The following is a 14,454-nucleotide window of genomic DNA, read 5'->3' as shown; positions in this document are numbered from 1 at the left end:
TCCTGTCTAATTATTCTGCAGACCTTTTCGATGCTTCCTTTGTGCCACCTCCTAGGTTCCTTCCTTTCTGAGCTCTGGGTCATTAGAACACGCATTTGGGCTTTTCCGTGCACCGTCCTCCATAGTGAAACTGGCACTGTTCCATCTGCCTGTGATCGTCCTCCACTGTCTCCAGTTTCCTCATAGTTGTCCTCATTCTTCGGGGGGAGCCCTCAGCTCAGCTCCCATGTCCTTCATAAAACCTTCTTTCACGTGAGCTAGGAGTGCTTTCTCTCTTCTCTCAACTTCTGTGGCCCTGGAGCCATGTGGTCCATTTGACATTAGATAGCTCCTGTCCTCCAATGTTGTCCAAATCTTGTTTTCAATTTCAGTTTTTATTTATTTTCTAATTGGAGGAAAATCACTTTACAATATTGTGCTGGTTTCTGCCATACAGCAATGTGAATCAGTCATAATTATATACAGGACCCCTCCCTCTTGAGCCTCTCTAAATTTCAATTTTTAAACCTTTGTCTTTTCAAGTAGTTAGTTACCTTTCGACCCTCTGTAGTTCTTACCACAGTGCCTTGTACCCAAGTTGAAGTGCAGGAGTAACGCCCATATTACGCTTTATAAGTAGTATGTGTGTGTGTGAATGGTATATGTAAATTTACATGTTAAGTGTTAGTTACTTGGGAGGGATGTGTGTGTATGCCTATAATATTACTAAGTCTTTTAATGGTATGAAGTGTCTTATTCTGACACTAGCTGAATGAACAGCTTTTAATTTCAACCTTGAAGAGAATATGTGTGATGCAGAGTCTTTTCAAGGGTTTTGGATACCACAGAGCTAGAGGTCCTGAAGTAATGAATTTTTAAAATCTTCTAATAGAAAAACATGCTCTGTCTTTTCAACTTGATTACTGATAGCTTCTGCCAGGTCTAAAAATAAAACATGAATTGTTTAAAGTGATTCAGTTATTGTCAGCTATTCATTGGAGAAATTATATGGTTCGGGCGTTTATTTAATATTTTGTGGTGTACAGTTTTCTTATCATTTTGATTTGTATAGTACATATCAGCAGATACTAAATTTGTTTTATCAGTGAACTTGGGTCCACATTCATTAAGTGAAGGAGCATTTTTTGTGAATGTTATATTCCAGACATGCAACAATGAACAAAATATATGGGCTTTGTATTGATGTGACTCATTCAGGTAGGAAAGACAAATGTGTGTATGCTGCTAAGTCACTTCAGTCGTGTCCAACTCTGTGCGACCCCATAGACGACAGCCCACCAGGCTCCCCCGTCCCTGGGATTCTCCAGGCAAGAATACTGGAGTGGGTTGCCATTTCCTTCTCCAAGGCATGAAAGTGAAAAGCCAAAGTGAAGTCGCTCAGTCATGTCAGACTCTTAGCAACCCCATGGACTGCAGGCTACCAGGCTCCTCCATCCATGGATTTTCCAGGCAAGAGTACTGGAGTGGGTTGCCATTGCCTTCTCCGAATTTGTGTATAAATAAGTACAATAATTTGTTTTAGGTGCAATGATAGAAATACCATAAAGACCAGAATCCAGTAATCATAGCTATTCCCATTTAAAATATGAGATTTAGTAAGCCCTAAATATACCAGCAAATTCCTAATGTATTACACATAAGAATTATAAACCAAAATAATATGATTGCTGTGTAGAAGGTATAGATACTGTGATTTTTTCCCTTTAACAGATCGAGAGACAAACCTAATACAGTTGGTTTCCATCAGAAGATCTAAGCGTTCTTCAACTTCAGTGACAGTGATAGTAACTTACTATTTTTGTTTTAGAGGATAGCTTTCTCCCAGATATCCAGTGCTATGGTGATGTTTAATAATAAACACTAACTGTTCAGTTATTAGTAATTTAGTAATGGAGACATTAAAGATCTAAATTATCATTGGGTAATATAGTTAGTTGAAAGTATAGCTTATTTTATTTTATTTATTTATTTTTAATTTTTATTTTTACTTTATTTTGCTTTACAATACTGTATTGGTTTTGCCATACCATTGACATGAATCAGCCACGGGTGTACATGAATTCCCAATCCTGAACCCCCCTCCCTGAAAGTATAGCTTATTTTAAAAGGGATCTTAAATATCCAAACCCCCAGACTTACAGAGCTGCATTGTGGTGGACAGCCCATGAAGCTGAATTCTCCCAGCACCCCACAGTGCTCATGCGCCTGGCCCATGCTCTGTCAGCTCAGCTGCGAGGCTTTCTGTGCAGTTGCTGGATGCCTGTTGGCTCAGAATGGGTTAGAAATTATTTGTAACACCTCACCGTCAGAGAAGGAGGATTCTAGAGGCCAGTATATCTCACACCAGGCGACACTGGTGAATTCCCATGTCTTGGGTATCTCTAAAGAAGAAATGGTTAATTTAGGAGTATGCAAAATTTACTAAAATAAATGTGTGTGTGTAGTGTTTTTAAAGTGGCTTCTACATTCCAGGCAGTTTTTTGTTTTTTGTTTTTTTATTAGTACTGCTAACCCTGAGAGATTGACAGAAGGATTTTTCTGTTTCCTGACTAAGCCTCGGAGAGCATTATTGAACAGATTGCCCCAAGAGCCTGTCTGCACACCACTATAATACACAGCTTGGCACCCTTCTTGGTCATAATTTTTCCTTCCAGCTATGCCCCAGTTGAATTTTTCCATAGTTCAGTTACCACTTGAGATTTCGTATTTCTCCTACTATATTGTAAGTCAAGTTCTGAATTCCGTATGCTACAGGAGGAGAATAGTGAATTACCTTCTCCTTTATGTGTTAGAAGTAAATTTAAAGGAAGTTATTGCCTAGACTTGCCAGTTGCCGGAACCTCACTATGCTACGCTTAGCCCCCGTTTTCCTTTGGAAAAGAGAAAGTTGGGAAGAGGTCAGGAAGTGAGGAGTTTGTTGGAAGGGATGGGAAGCTAGGATGAGGAAGAATTAAACGCTTTAAGGAAAAAAAATAGAAAATAGGTTTATTTTCTTATTCAAACTGTATAAAAATCTATCTTTAGTAAACTAGCAATGCACTAGTTTAATCATATCTGTTTAAGCTATTTGGCCTTGCTAGTGGAATTTGATACGGATATTATCAAGTTCTTGATAGCTTTATGTTTGATGTCAACAAGTAGATATGTTACAGTATACTAGTACCCTCTGCTAATTTAATTACAAGTAAAGTGAACTAGGCACTTCCTGAACAGGAGGTAAAAGGATCTAAGAGCTGGAAGAGCAACTAGAAACTCGTCTCTTGCGACATGAAGGACTATGTCCAGGTACCTGCAGCTGAACTCGAAAAGCCTTATGAACTGGCTTCGACAGGGGAGACCCCCACGCTTCTGTGCCTGAGTAGGTCCAGTGCTTTCATTTCACTTGTTCTTGTGATGTTGGTAACACAGTATTCTCTTATTTAAAATAGCCCATAGAGTTCTCTCTTCTTTTGTGATTACAATTACCACTCACTTTCACCTCATATTACCTTCAGTGTTATCATTTTCTAGAAACCTGAGTAAATTGAAGCTTTTAAACCTCCTTTCAGCTCTCTCTTGATTGGTTGGTTTTCATGTACAGTAAGAGGTCAGGAAGTTGTGTTTTGTTTGGACTTGTGGAGAAACGCACTGTGACCGTGTATTTCCTCCGTGGCGGGGCACTCCTCGTCTCAGATTCCTCGTCTCAGACTCGGTCCTGCAGTCGCGTCCGTTGGGCATGGCTTGTGGAGAGCTAAAGTGTTTAAAGGAGTTTAGAAAGTGTCCAGTCCTTGAGTTTTGTTGTTGTTGTTTAGTCGCTGAGTCATGTCTGACTCTTTGTGACCCCATGGACTGCAGTTAAGTGTGGTGGTTACCCTTCAAAGTCATCATGTCTGGTTGGAATCTCTGCTCCTCTGTATGTACCAGCTCTACAATATGGGATATGGGACAAATGAGCCTCCCTTAGCTCCTTTGCTCCTTTGTCAAACAAAGTTGCTGCTAACCCTCTCAGAGAGTCGCTGCAGGAGTACGTCAGTAATGCTGCCAAGTACTTAGTACAGTGCTGCACACATCATGTTCAGAAAAAAGCAGTCATCCACTTGGACTCGGGTCTTGTTATCGAAAGCTTGTTGTGAACCACATAGAGAATTTGTTGGATGTTTAGATGATTAATTCTCAGCAAAGGTTTTCACACTGTTGGAAACACTGTCCCAAGGGCCCTCATGCACCTCAGTTACCCTGATCGTAGTTCTTATCTTATTTTTGTTTAGTCACGCAGTCTTGTCCGACTCTTGCAACCCCGTGGGCTATAACTTGCCAAGTTCCTCTGTCCTCTACTTTTATTTAGCATTAGTAATAATAACTACCAATCTGTTGGATGCTTACCAAATGTTACACCCTTAATAAGAACTTTACATATAATTTTATTTCATGTTCCCAATAAATATGAAGAAGGTGCTACTACACTGATGAGGAAACATAGGTAAGATAAGAGAAAATAATGTGCCTGCCTAACTGGACAGTAAAAGATGTTGGGTTCACCTCAGACCTGTCTGACTCCAGAGCCTCTGCCCTTTAACCCCCTATTGGGCGTTTTGTCATTTTTCTCATCTTTCTCCTCTAATAGACCCTATGCTTCTTCAAAGTGAAAATTGGATATTACGTGTATTCCGAAGCCCCCATTTTTTGTAAGCTTTTTTAAAACTAAAAACAGTGTATAATATCAGAAAGTATTGATGTAAATGAGACTTAATACCTTATTAAGAATTCTTAGTCTGTTGTAAATTACATAATTTATCATTCTAACAGGAAACTTGAAGCTTGGGGAGTTGTTTTTCAGTTCCATTCGTCTCTTTGCCATAATAGCAATTTGAATTTTCTATATTTGGCCTTGCATTAGTGTAGCAAAGTATTCCTACTAATCTTCTTATCAAGTTATAAGCTTCTTTCATCATTGCAATACCCAGCTCAGTGCCCTGTGTAAGTTAATCACTTGATACATATTTGATTTTAATTTATTTCTGTGTATTAATATTCATCTGAAGTATTTTTATATTAGGTATAATTGACACAGGAATATGACTTTCGCTTACTTTGCTTTTACCCTTGCTTTTCTTTCTAATAATCAGGCCTGTGTTTTGCTTTTGGACTTTAAAAATAGTTCAGATATTTTGGAGTTAGTCTAAAAAAAAAAATCCCCTAATGGACTCTGAAATTTTTTTCTCCTTTTAAAGTAGAAAACATCCTGAACAGTAGACAGCATTTTATACTATCTGCATGTGGTGCCTAAATATATGCTGTTGAATTATTCACTATTTTTTATGACAGTTTATAAACTCAAGGGGAGAGATCTGGACTCTTATACTTTCCTGTGTCTGCGGCATCTGATGCGGTGTTCGGGAAGTAGTATGTGCAAGTGAAACATCTGTGTGTTGATTGATTCGACCACTGGTATCAGTGGTTTCATGGAAAGAGCATGAGGTTCTGGAGTTAGGCATTGGATTCTCACCTAGCCATTGCGGCTGAGTAAATTACTTGGTCGGTTCTTCTGCAGTTTCTTGTAAAGTGGTAGTGGTAACAATATCTCACTAATTTGCTGGAAATGTTAAGTAATGTATGTGCACTACTTTATAATCACCAAAATTGCTGTACATGTCTTAATTCTGTCCTGTTTTATCAGCATCATGACTCCATTCTGCTGCAAATCTGGAGTCAGTCTCACATGTTTTGTTGTGTTGGGCACTCACTTGACGTGGTACTGCTGCCTGCATGAGTTGTGCATGCTTCATGAGCAAAGTGAGATCCGGAGAAGTTGCCTGTTGAGTAACATTACTCGATGAGGTGGTAGAAGTCTGCTTAGGTCTGAGTTCCCTTAACTTCTAGCTTGTGTTCTCTCATGCCGTAATTTGGTTTCTAAATACATACACATGCACGCTTAGCCACAGACACGCGTAGTCCAGTTTCATAAATCATGGGAATGGCTGTATAGTGGCTCAAGACCAACACCCCATTAGTTAGTACTTGGTAGGACAAGAAAACGGATCCCTCCTCCTCCTCCTCACAGAGTTCTTTCCAGTGAGATGATGTGCTTTCTCTCAAGGTCACGTGGCCCCTTAAATGAAAGAATTGGTGTGAACCTAGGTCTTCTCATCCAGATGCATGACTTTTTCCTAGATGCCAGCAACGGAAAATGTACAGAGCAGTCTTTGAGCAGTTTTTGAAATTCCTGGACTTTCCCTTGAGGTTGATTATCTCTCTGTTGTGGCTTCTTTATATAATTCATCATGTAGATAGAGGTGTTAACTGTTTTCACCAGCTACACTTCCTAGTGTAGCGAACTACTATTTTGAGACCATTGTAGCTGGAACTGAGTAGATTGGGCCTGGCAGGAAAAGTGGGGTTTGGAAGGAGGTAAGTAGGGGATGATGCAGAGAGTAATAGAAGATGAGATCAGAAAGGAAGTGAGGGGGGGAGGGTACCGATTACATATATACTTTATAGGGTGAATTTGGTAGTCATGCATGCATGTACACACACACACTCCAGAACAGTTTGGTTCGAAACTCTGGAATAATTCATTACAGTGTTCATTTTGACCTGGTGTCTTTGGGAAGGGGAGGAGAAATTTGACTTTTTCATTTCTTACTTAATAATGAATTTGCACACCCATTTCTGTTTGTGGCTGTTGGAACTTTTCCGCTTTGTTTTCAGTAATCTATAAATACTCAGAACTTGAACTTTTAGATCAGTTTACAATATGATTAATTGCCGTACTTTGTGATTTTATTCTTTTTCAACAGGAGTGTGTTGCTGCTGTTCTGCTCTGCGTCCTCGCTACAAACGCCTGGTGGACAACATATTCCCGGAAGATCCAAAAGTAATTTGATCTACATCTACTGATCCTTCTCTTTGCTGACCCATCCTTCCCCCCTGCTGATCTCCCTAAGGTTTCCCTAATTTCATTTCTCTACTTTTACTCCCAAATCTCATCATGTACACTACTAATTTTATACTTCTCTTTTTTTTAACCTTTAAATGATCTGTGCTTGCTTGACTGGTTTTCAGATTCTTTTCTTAGGTTAGGCATATATTCAGAATGATGGACAGGTGATGTTCTTAGTGTGTATAGTTCCTAAATTTATGACCTAGTCTCAGATTATTTACAAAATGCCAAGAACACAGCTGTGAATACAGACATGGCCTTCTGCTCTCACCAAGCTCGTAGACAAGTAAATTGGCAACTGCAGTATTTCGTGAAAGAATGCTGTGATAGAGAAGTGAAGTATAGCGTGCTGCTGGAGTAGGTGGGAATGGTACCTGATTTGGACTTGGAAGAAGGAATGCCTGAAGGAGTGAAATCCAGGCTAAGATCCAAAGAATAAATAGGGTTGGCCACACAGTTTTCAGAAGAGAATTGAGAAGTAAAAGGAGAATGTTCCAGGCAGAGTTTGTTCTCTTTTTACTTAAGTGCTTTTTAATTTTTCATAAAAATTACTTTTTTATGGAAGACTACAGGCTTCAAAGCAGCTGTGTTTGACTGATTTTATTTGACACTGTCTTAACTTTTCTGGAGAACTTCTCTGGTGGCGCAGACAGTAAAGCATCTGCCTACAATGTGGGAGACCCAGGTTCAGTTCCTGGGTTGGGAAGATCTGGAGAAGGAAATGGCAACCCACTCAGTATTTTTGCCTGGAAAATCCCATAGACGGTGGAGCCTCTTAGGCTACAGTCCATGGGGTCGCAAAGAGTCGGACGCGACTGAGCGACTTCGCTAACTTTTCTAAGACTCCTTTAGTCTAGTGTTAGATAGGAACAAAAAAATGTTACATGGGTTTGAGTTCCAGAGGTTGCTTTATTTTAAAAGGTAGCCAACTGTAGGAACTTATTGGTTATCTTAACAATTTATGAGCTATATCTTGTTTTTAATCAAATCTGATTTAAGGAACTGTATAAAGGCTAATCTGTTTAACTGAGGCTAACGGTAAAGCATATGCCTACAATGCGGGAGACCCGGGTTCGATCCCTGGGTCGGGAAGATCCTCTGGAGAAGGAAATGGCAACCCACTCCAGTTGGAAAATCCCATGGATGGAGGAGCGTGGTAGGCTACAGTCCATGGGGTCACAAAGAGTCAGACATGACTGAGCGACTTCACTTGAACTTGGACTTGGAATCAGTTAAATATATTGGCTGCCAGATATCCTGGATAATTCATAGCATATAAGTAACTCTAAGATACCATACCTGCCTTAAGCTTTCCATCCACTGATATAAAGTGAAAGGATACTAAATGTTAAATCACAGTGCATAAATTAGAAAGTAAAATGTTAAGTAAAACAGGGGTAAAGTTTCTGCCTTTAAACCAGGAAGGTATCACTCACTCTGAGTTGGCAGTCTCTGCAAAGATTCACAGAAGAAATGAACTTGGAAAGATATACACCATCTGGAGAAGCAGAGACTAGTTTCTTTGTACCTAAGAGAAAAGGTGTGATAAAGTCAGAGATAACATTTGGGACCAGGACCTTCAAGTGGAGGTTCTTGTAACCTAATTGTAGTATAATGAGTGTTACTAGTGCACAATTACTGAATTCCTGATTGGAAATTTCAAAAATATCATTTAATAGACTGCATATTCAGATCATTTTTTTAAGGAATCTGAAACATGCCGCTAATGAAGATAAGGTGGAGGCAAGATTATGGAGGAATGTGAATAATAGAAAAGAAATCTCCTTATCTTACTGGCAGTGAGGGAGCTTTGAACACTTTTGATATGAGAGTGGTGACAGGTCAGTTGGAGAATGGTTACACAAAGAGTTTTTATTTGTGCCAAACATTTAGAAAAAATCTACTTGAGCAATCTGTAAAATAAGATGTAAGAAAAAGATTTGCATGAACCTTGCATACGTATGGCAACCATAAGCCCAGCTGACAACATTTCCTATCTTTAACTTATTAAACAAAAAAGTCTCCTGTGTCCAAAATGGACCCAGTAGCAGGTGCCCAGAGTGCATCTGTCTACCTGTCATAGTCCCTGCCTTCAAAGAGGGCTCTAATGAGGAGAGCAAATAACTGAACCTTTGCTGATAATTACTACAATATATTGTATAATTGAGATGGTTTTTGTTTTTAATATATAGAGGAAGGTGTTAGAATAATCCAGTGCTTGTGAAGGTGTATGCTTTCCTAAATAGGGCAGCGCTTTAACTTTTTGAAAGCTCTACGTATCCAGAATGGTGATTAGCACTAAAGAGACTGTATCCAGGCAGGCTCAGGGTAAATAGGGATTAATTTCCAATCCATAAAGGGGGGATGAGAAGCAAGCAGCACTTAGAAATACAAACACTAAGCGTGGAAATACAGGCATAAGTAGGACCTATTTCACTTGTTGTTGTTTTTATTTTTAGGATGGCCTTGTTAAAGCTGATATGGAGAAATTGACATTTTATGCTGTATCTGCTCCAGAGAAACTGGATCGAATTGGTTCTTACCTGGCAGAAAGGTTGAGCAGGGATGTTGTCAGACATCGTACTGGGTAAGGAAACTAATGTGGTATCTTTGGAAAATTCTTCCTAGGCTAAATCATCCTATAAGTTATTTTGCCATCTAGGCAGGCAGAGATAATAGATGGAGAATAAAGCATTGTAGTATCATACGAGGATATGTATTATACCAAATAGATGCTGTAGCTTTTATTACTTTCCTCATAGTCAGGTTTAAGAATAAACTCATGTTAGTTAAAAGAGTTGTTTGTTTAAGCATCCGCTGATTTTTAAACTTCCTTAATGGGAATAGTAGAAATTGATTCCCTTAAAGGTCTGTCAGTGCAGTACTATACTTTAAAAATCAGTCTCAAAATTGAAAACTATCAGAAATTCTGTTAGCAAATCAATTTTTAGCACAGCTCCAGTTTTGCCTGTCAGAGGAGCAATAAAAGCTATGTTTAATCTTAGATATTATAATAGGTTCAGAATATGTAAATTCTGAACAGGCGTGCTGATGTGAACTGTGCGAGCTATACATCGACCTATGAATAAAGGACTACCATCTTAATCCATTCTCTGTGCTTGAACAGTAATTACTTTGCAATTTGGTATATAGATACTTTTATCATTTTGTGATCCTAGTTTCTTAGTGTATTCCATTTTCCAAATGATATACTGGCTTTCTCTACTTTCACACTGTTACCATTTAGAGCATTTGCTGCAAATGTGAGTCTTGATACAAATAGTTCTTATGGTCATTTTTTCAAGCAAAGTTATCTAAATTCTGAATTTTAACTTTTAGTACAAGCTTTAAAATCTGATGAATTGGAAGGTAAAATTTATACCTTTCCTTATAATATTGCTGATACTGTTTTATATACTCATATTTATAAATACAAATAGATTGTGTTAGAAATTTAAGCTCATTTCTTATAATAACTGTTTTGGGTCAGATGCAGAGAAATATGGTTAAAAATCTGGAAAATGGAGAAGATTTGTGTTTACAAAAACATTCACGGGAAGTTAATGTGGAAGCAGCTCTGGGGGAGGTTTTGCTGAGGAGAAGAGAGTGGAGGAGTGCAGTCTGGTCTCTGCGTCCTCCCACCTGAGGGGCATTTTATGACCCCAGCATCCTTAGTGTCGTGAGAGGATTAGGCTCTCACTCAGATGCTGCTAAATTTGCCTTTCTCTGTTCTGTGCATTTAAATAAATTTATTCTAATTATTCCTGTGAGTGTGCTGAGAAGAATCTGGAGAGCTAGAGATGCTTTGATGTTACTTTTCTCTTATGTTTAGGTATGTTTTAATTGCTATGGAGGCATTGGACCAACTTCTTATGGCCTGCCATTCTCAAAGCATCAAGCCATTTGTAGAAAGCTTTCTTCATATGGTAGCAAAACTGCTGGAATCAGGGGAACCAAAGCTTCAAGTTCTTGGAACAAATTCTGTAAGTAAGCGGTTCTAATTTTAAGAGCAACTACCATAACTTGGATTAAGTCTTCTTTGAGTGTCCTTATCTGGTAATGGCAGATGCTCTGGTCAGGGTATTTGGGCAACCAGGGCAGTTGTAGATGATTAGAACATTTTGTCTCAAAGTTTTATTGTTGCTCTGTGTAAAATCTAGGACATTACAAATCACAAGAAGTGGTAGAGACTCAGTTGGCCATAAGTGGAAGGGGTCCATGTCCCCTCACAACCTCCCCCTACCCACTCCCCAGCCTTCTAACACTGCTTCTGAACTGTTTCTGCTAACAACATTCATTTTCTTTTATCCGGAACTGTAGTTTATTAAACATGTGTGGGGTGGGGAAGGCATATTTAATAAAGAAAATAAAATACAATGATAACCTTTCTCCTCATCTTTAGTTTCATTGTATCACCTTCAGCCTCAGTCTCTAGTTCCATCTTCATCTCTAAGGAAGCTTTTGGGCATTCAACCAATCTACATGTTTCCATCCAGGTTTTTCTCAACAGAAGAGTCGTCTGTTACCTGCTGTTGCTTGCAGACAGCTGTTTCATGGTTAGGAACTGTGGGTGCTGACTGGCAACACGGCTTCTAGGGTTCGACTGCCTTACTCTGAACTATGCCTACAGCACTTTCTGGCTGTGTATCTTGGGCAAGTTATTTAGCCACTCCTTGCCTTAGTTTTTCATCTGTGAAGCAAGGATAATTATAGTGCCAGTTTTATAGGATCTTGTATGATGTGAGTTAATATCAAGTTCTTATAATAGTGTATGGCACTGTTAGTTATTATTGTTGGTAGTAATATGATATTTTCCTTTTTTTAACCTAGATTATGTAAATAAAATCCCCATTTGAAAACCCTGAGTATGATTTTGTCCGTTAGTTTCAGAGGGAAAATGTTGGATATTTCCACATATAGGTAGGTGGTGTGACAGGCCCCATCTCAGTCAGCGTGGCCACTTTGCTTCTCCTGCTTCCTTTACAGTTAGGTGAGGAAAGTCTAGGGGAAATTTTTTTTTTAATTTATGGAAGTATAATTGATTTACAACATTGTGTTAATTTCTACTGTATAGCAAAGTGACTCAGTTATATATATATATATATATATATATATATATATATAAAATGTATACTTTTTTCATTTTCTTCTCCGTTAGAGTTTATCACAGGATACTGTACTGCTGTACAGTAGGACCTTGTCATTCATCCATCCTGTATATTTAGGGGAAATGTTTTAATGGCTGTGGGGCAAAGGAGTTATAGTGTGAGAAATCTCCAGAATTTTCTTTACTTGAAGTCAGCAACGCCGTTAGAATTCCTTTAATGACTCATTTGAGAAAAAGACAAACATCTCCAGTTACCTACTTTTGATTTGAGTGAATTGTATTAAGTGAAATGCTATATTATCTTGACCAACATTGTTTATATAGTATTTCCTGGAAGTCTGATTTTAATTTCTTTGGGGTGCTAAGTTCTCAAACATTGAAAATTGAATATTAAAAAAATACTGTCAAACATGACCGATTCAGGACTTTTGTGTTTATTAGTAGTCTTTGTACTTTTTGTTTTTGGTTGTGCTGGGTCTTTGTTGCTGCATGTGGGCTTCCTCTGCTTGCCTTAAGTGGGGACTCTAGCTGCTGTGCAGGCCTCTCATTGCTGTGGCGTCTCACTGCGGGGCACAGGCTCTGGAGTGCACAGGTTCAGGAGTTGGGTGCATGGACTCAGTTGCCCTGTCACATGTGGAATCTTCCCAGACCAGGGATGGAACCCCCAGGTGTGGTATTTGTGGCCTTTTTCTAAATCATATGAGTCATATGAAATTATTTAAAACAGATGACTTGGCTCTGGCTGAATTAATTTAAAATACTTTTAGTATCATACTTTTATTTTTTCAAGTTTATGCTTACTTTCATTTTGTTCCCAGGACATCTTTAGGCCATTTTAGAAGCAGTAAGTCACCAAATAAGTGAGAAAGCAAATAAGAAAAAAAGGATGCCTATTAAGGGATCATATGGTTGGGTTTGTGACTCATGTAGGATATTTAAAATTTCCTAAACATATGCATATCTCTCTCTCTTTTTTAATCTTTCAAAAATAGGTAGAATAAATTTTACTGTATGAGTTTTTCTTCTCTACTGTGTTGGTGATGTTTTCTTCAGCTCAGGGCCCTTTTTCTTGTCCCATCTTGTTTGTATAAATATTCATTCATGTGTTATACAACAGCTGTCAAGATGTCCTACCTATGATTTAAGAAATAGAACTTCTGAAGGTTTGGAACTGTCTGTGGTTATCACGAAAACATTGCCAGCATCCGGGAAATGCAGAAGAGCTTCAAAGCAAGCACTCACTCACTCCAAAGAAACTGCGTCAGAAAGTTATAGTTAACACTCACAATGCTATATTCTTGATTTTGTGAAGTTTGTTATTAAAAAATTCCTTTCATATATATGTGACATTTATGACATTTCATATCTCATTTGCTTTTTATTTGGATATTTCTTGTCAATGTAACAAATAATGAATGAAAATAAATGTATTTTTTATACACTTTGAACAAGGTGATAATACACTTTACTGTTATTCTTTTTAGTTTGTCAAATTTGCAAATATTGAAGAAGACACACCGTCGTATCATAGACGTTACGACTTTTTTGTATCTCGCTTCAGTGCCATGTGTCACTCCTATCATAGTGATCCAGAAACACGAACAGAGTATGTATTGTTTTATAGTTTATAGTCATGGAGTAATTTATTGATGAATGCTGTGTTTATATCTTACATAATGATTCCCAAAGAAGATGGGAAATGTGTGCTTTATTCCTTAAGTCCAGCTTTTCGTTGCCGTTAGAAGAACTGACTGAAGCAGCAGAGTTGAGGGTGGTCTCCTAACTGGATCAGAATAAAATGCAGTCTCCGCTGCAGCCCAGAAGGCCCCTTTAATGCCCCCTCATCGATGTTAGAGCCTATCAACCTATCAGCCTATCTTCCCCCCTTCATGCTGATCCAGCGCCTAGGTCTCCTCGCTTGTGTGAGCACATCAGGGACACTTCTGCCCAGAGCCTTTGGGCTGAGTGGCCTCCTGGCTTAGAACAACTCCGCAGATACCTTCCTTATGGCTTCTTACCTCACATTGTTCAGATTTCTGCTCAGGTGTCTTCTTGCCATGAGAATCCTCCCTTGGCCACCTTTTATTTATTAAATATCAACGCCTCCATTCCACCCCCAGTCAAGCTTTATTTTCTTCTCATATCTCATTCCCTGGTGGCTCAGATGGTAAAGAAGACGCCTGCAGTGCAGGAGACCTGGATCAATCCCTGGGCCAAGAAAATCCTCTGGAAAAGGAAATGGCTACCCACTCCAGTATTCTTTCCTGGAGAATCCATGGTTAGAGGAGCCTGGCAGGCCATAGACCATGGGGTCACAAAGAGTTGGACACAACTGAGCAACTAACACTTTCTCTTTCACTTTTCATGGAATATGTTCATGGCTTTGTTTTATTATTAGAAATCCCTTTATTTTTAGCAATACACTATC

The 14,454-nt window shown here is 38.7% G+C and overlaps 1 protein-coding gene across 2 annotated transcripts in view; it reads left to right on the top strand.

Annotated features, from left to right (window-relative positions):
• EFR3A (EFR3 homolog A) overlaps positions 1–14,454 on the top strand; it is an 82,392-nt gene that overhangs the window by 21,812 nt on the left and 46,126 nt on the right. The window contains exons 2-5 of one of the 2 annotated variants that reach the window (XM_069600948.1): positions 6,777–6,853; positions 9,379–9,506; positions 10,752–10,902; positions 13,511–13,632. In XM_069600948.1, the coding sequence (XP_069457049.1) occupies positions 6,777–6,853; positions 9,379–9,506; positions 10,752–10,902; positions 13,511–13,632 (478 nt within the window). Of the gene's footprint in view, positions 1–6,776; positions 6,924–9,378; positions 9,507–10,751; positions 10,903–13,510; positions 13,633–14,454 lie in introns of both variants that reach the window. The other variant, XM_069600949.1, reaches the window with a different exon arrangement.

Source organism: Ovis canadensis, chromosome 9, assembly GCF_042477335.2.
Source record: "Ovis canadensis isolate MfBH-ARS-UI-01 breed Bighorn chromosome 9, ARS-UI_OviCan_v2, whole genome shotgun sequence".
NCBI classification, from domain to species: domain Eukaryota; kingdom Metazoa; phylum Chordata; class Mammalia; order Artiodactyla; family Bovidae; genus Ovis; species Ovis canadensis.
Note: the sequence above shows the minus strand (reverse complement) of the source record. Positions and strands in the feature narration are given on the sequence as shown.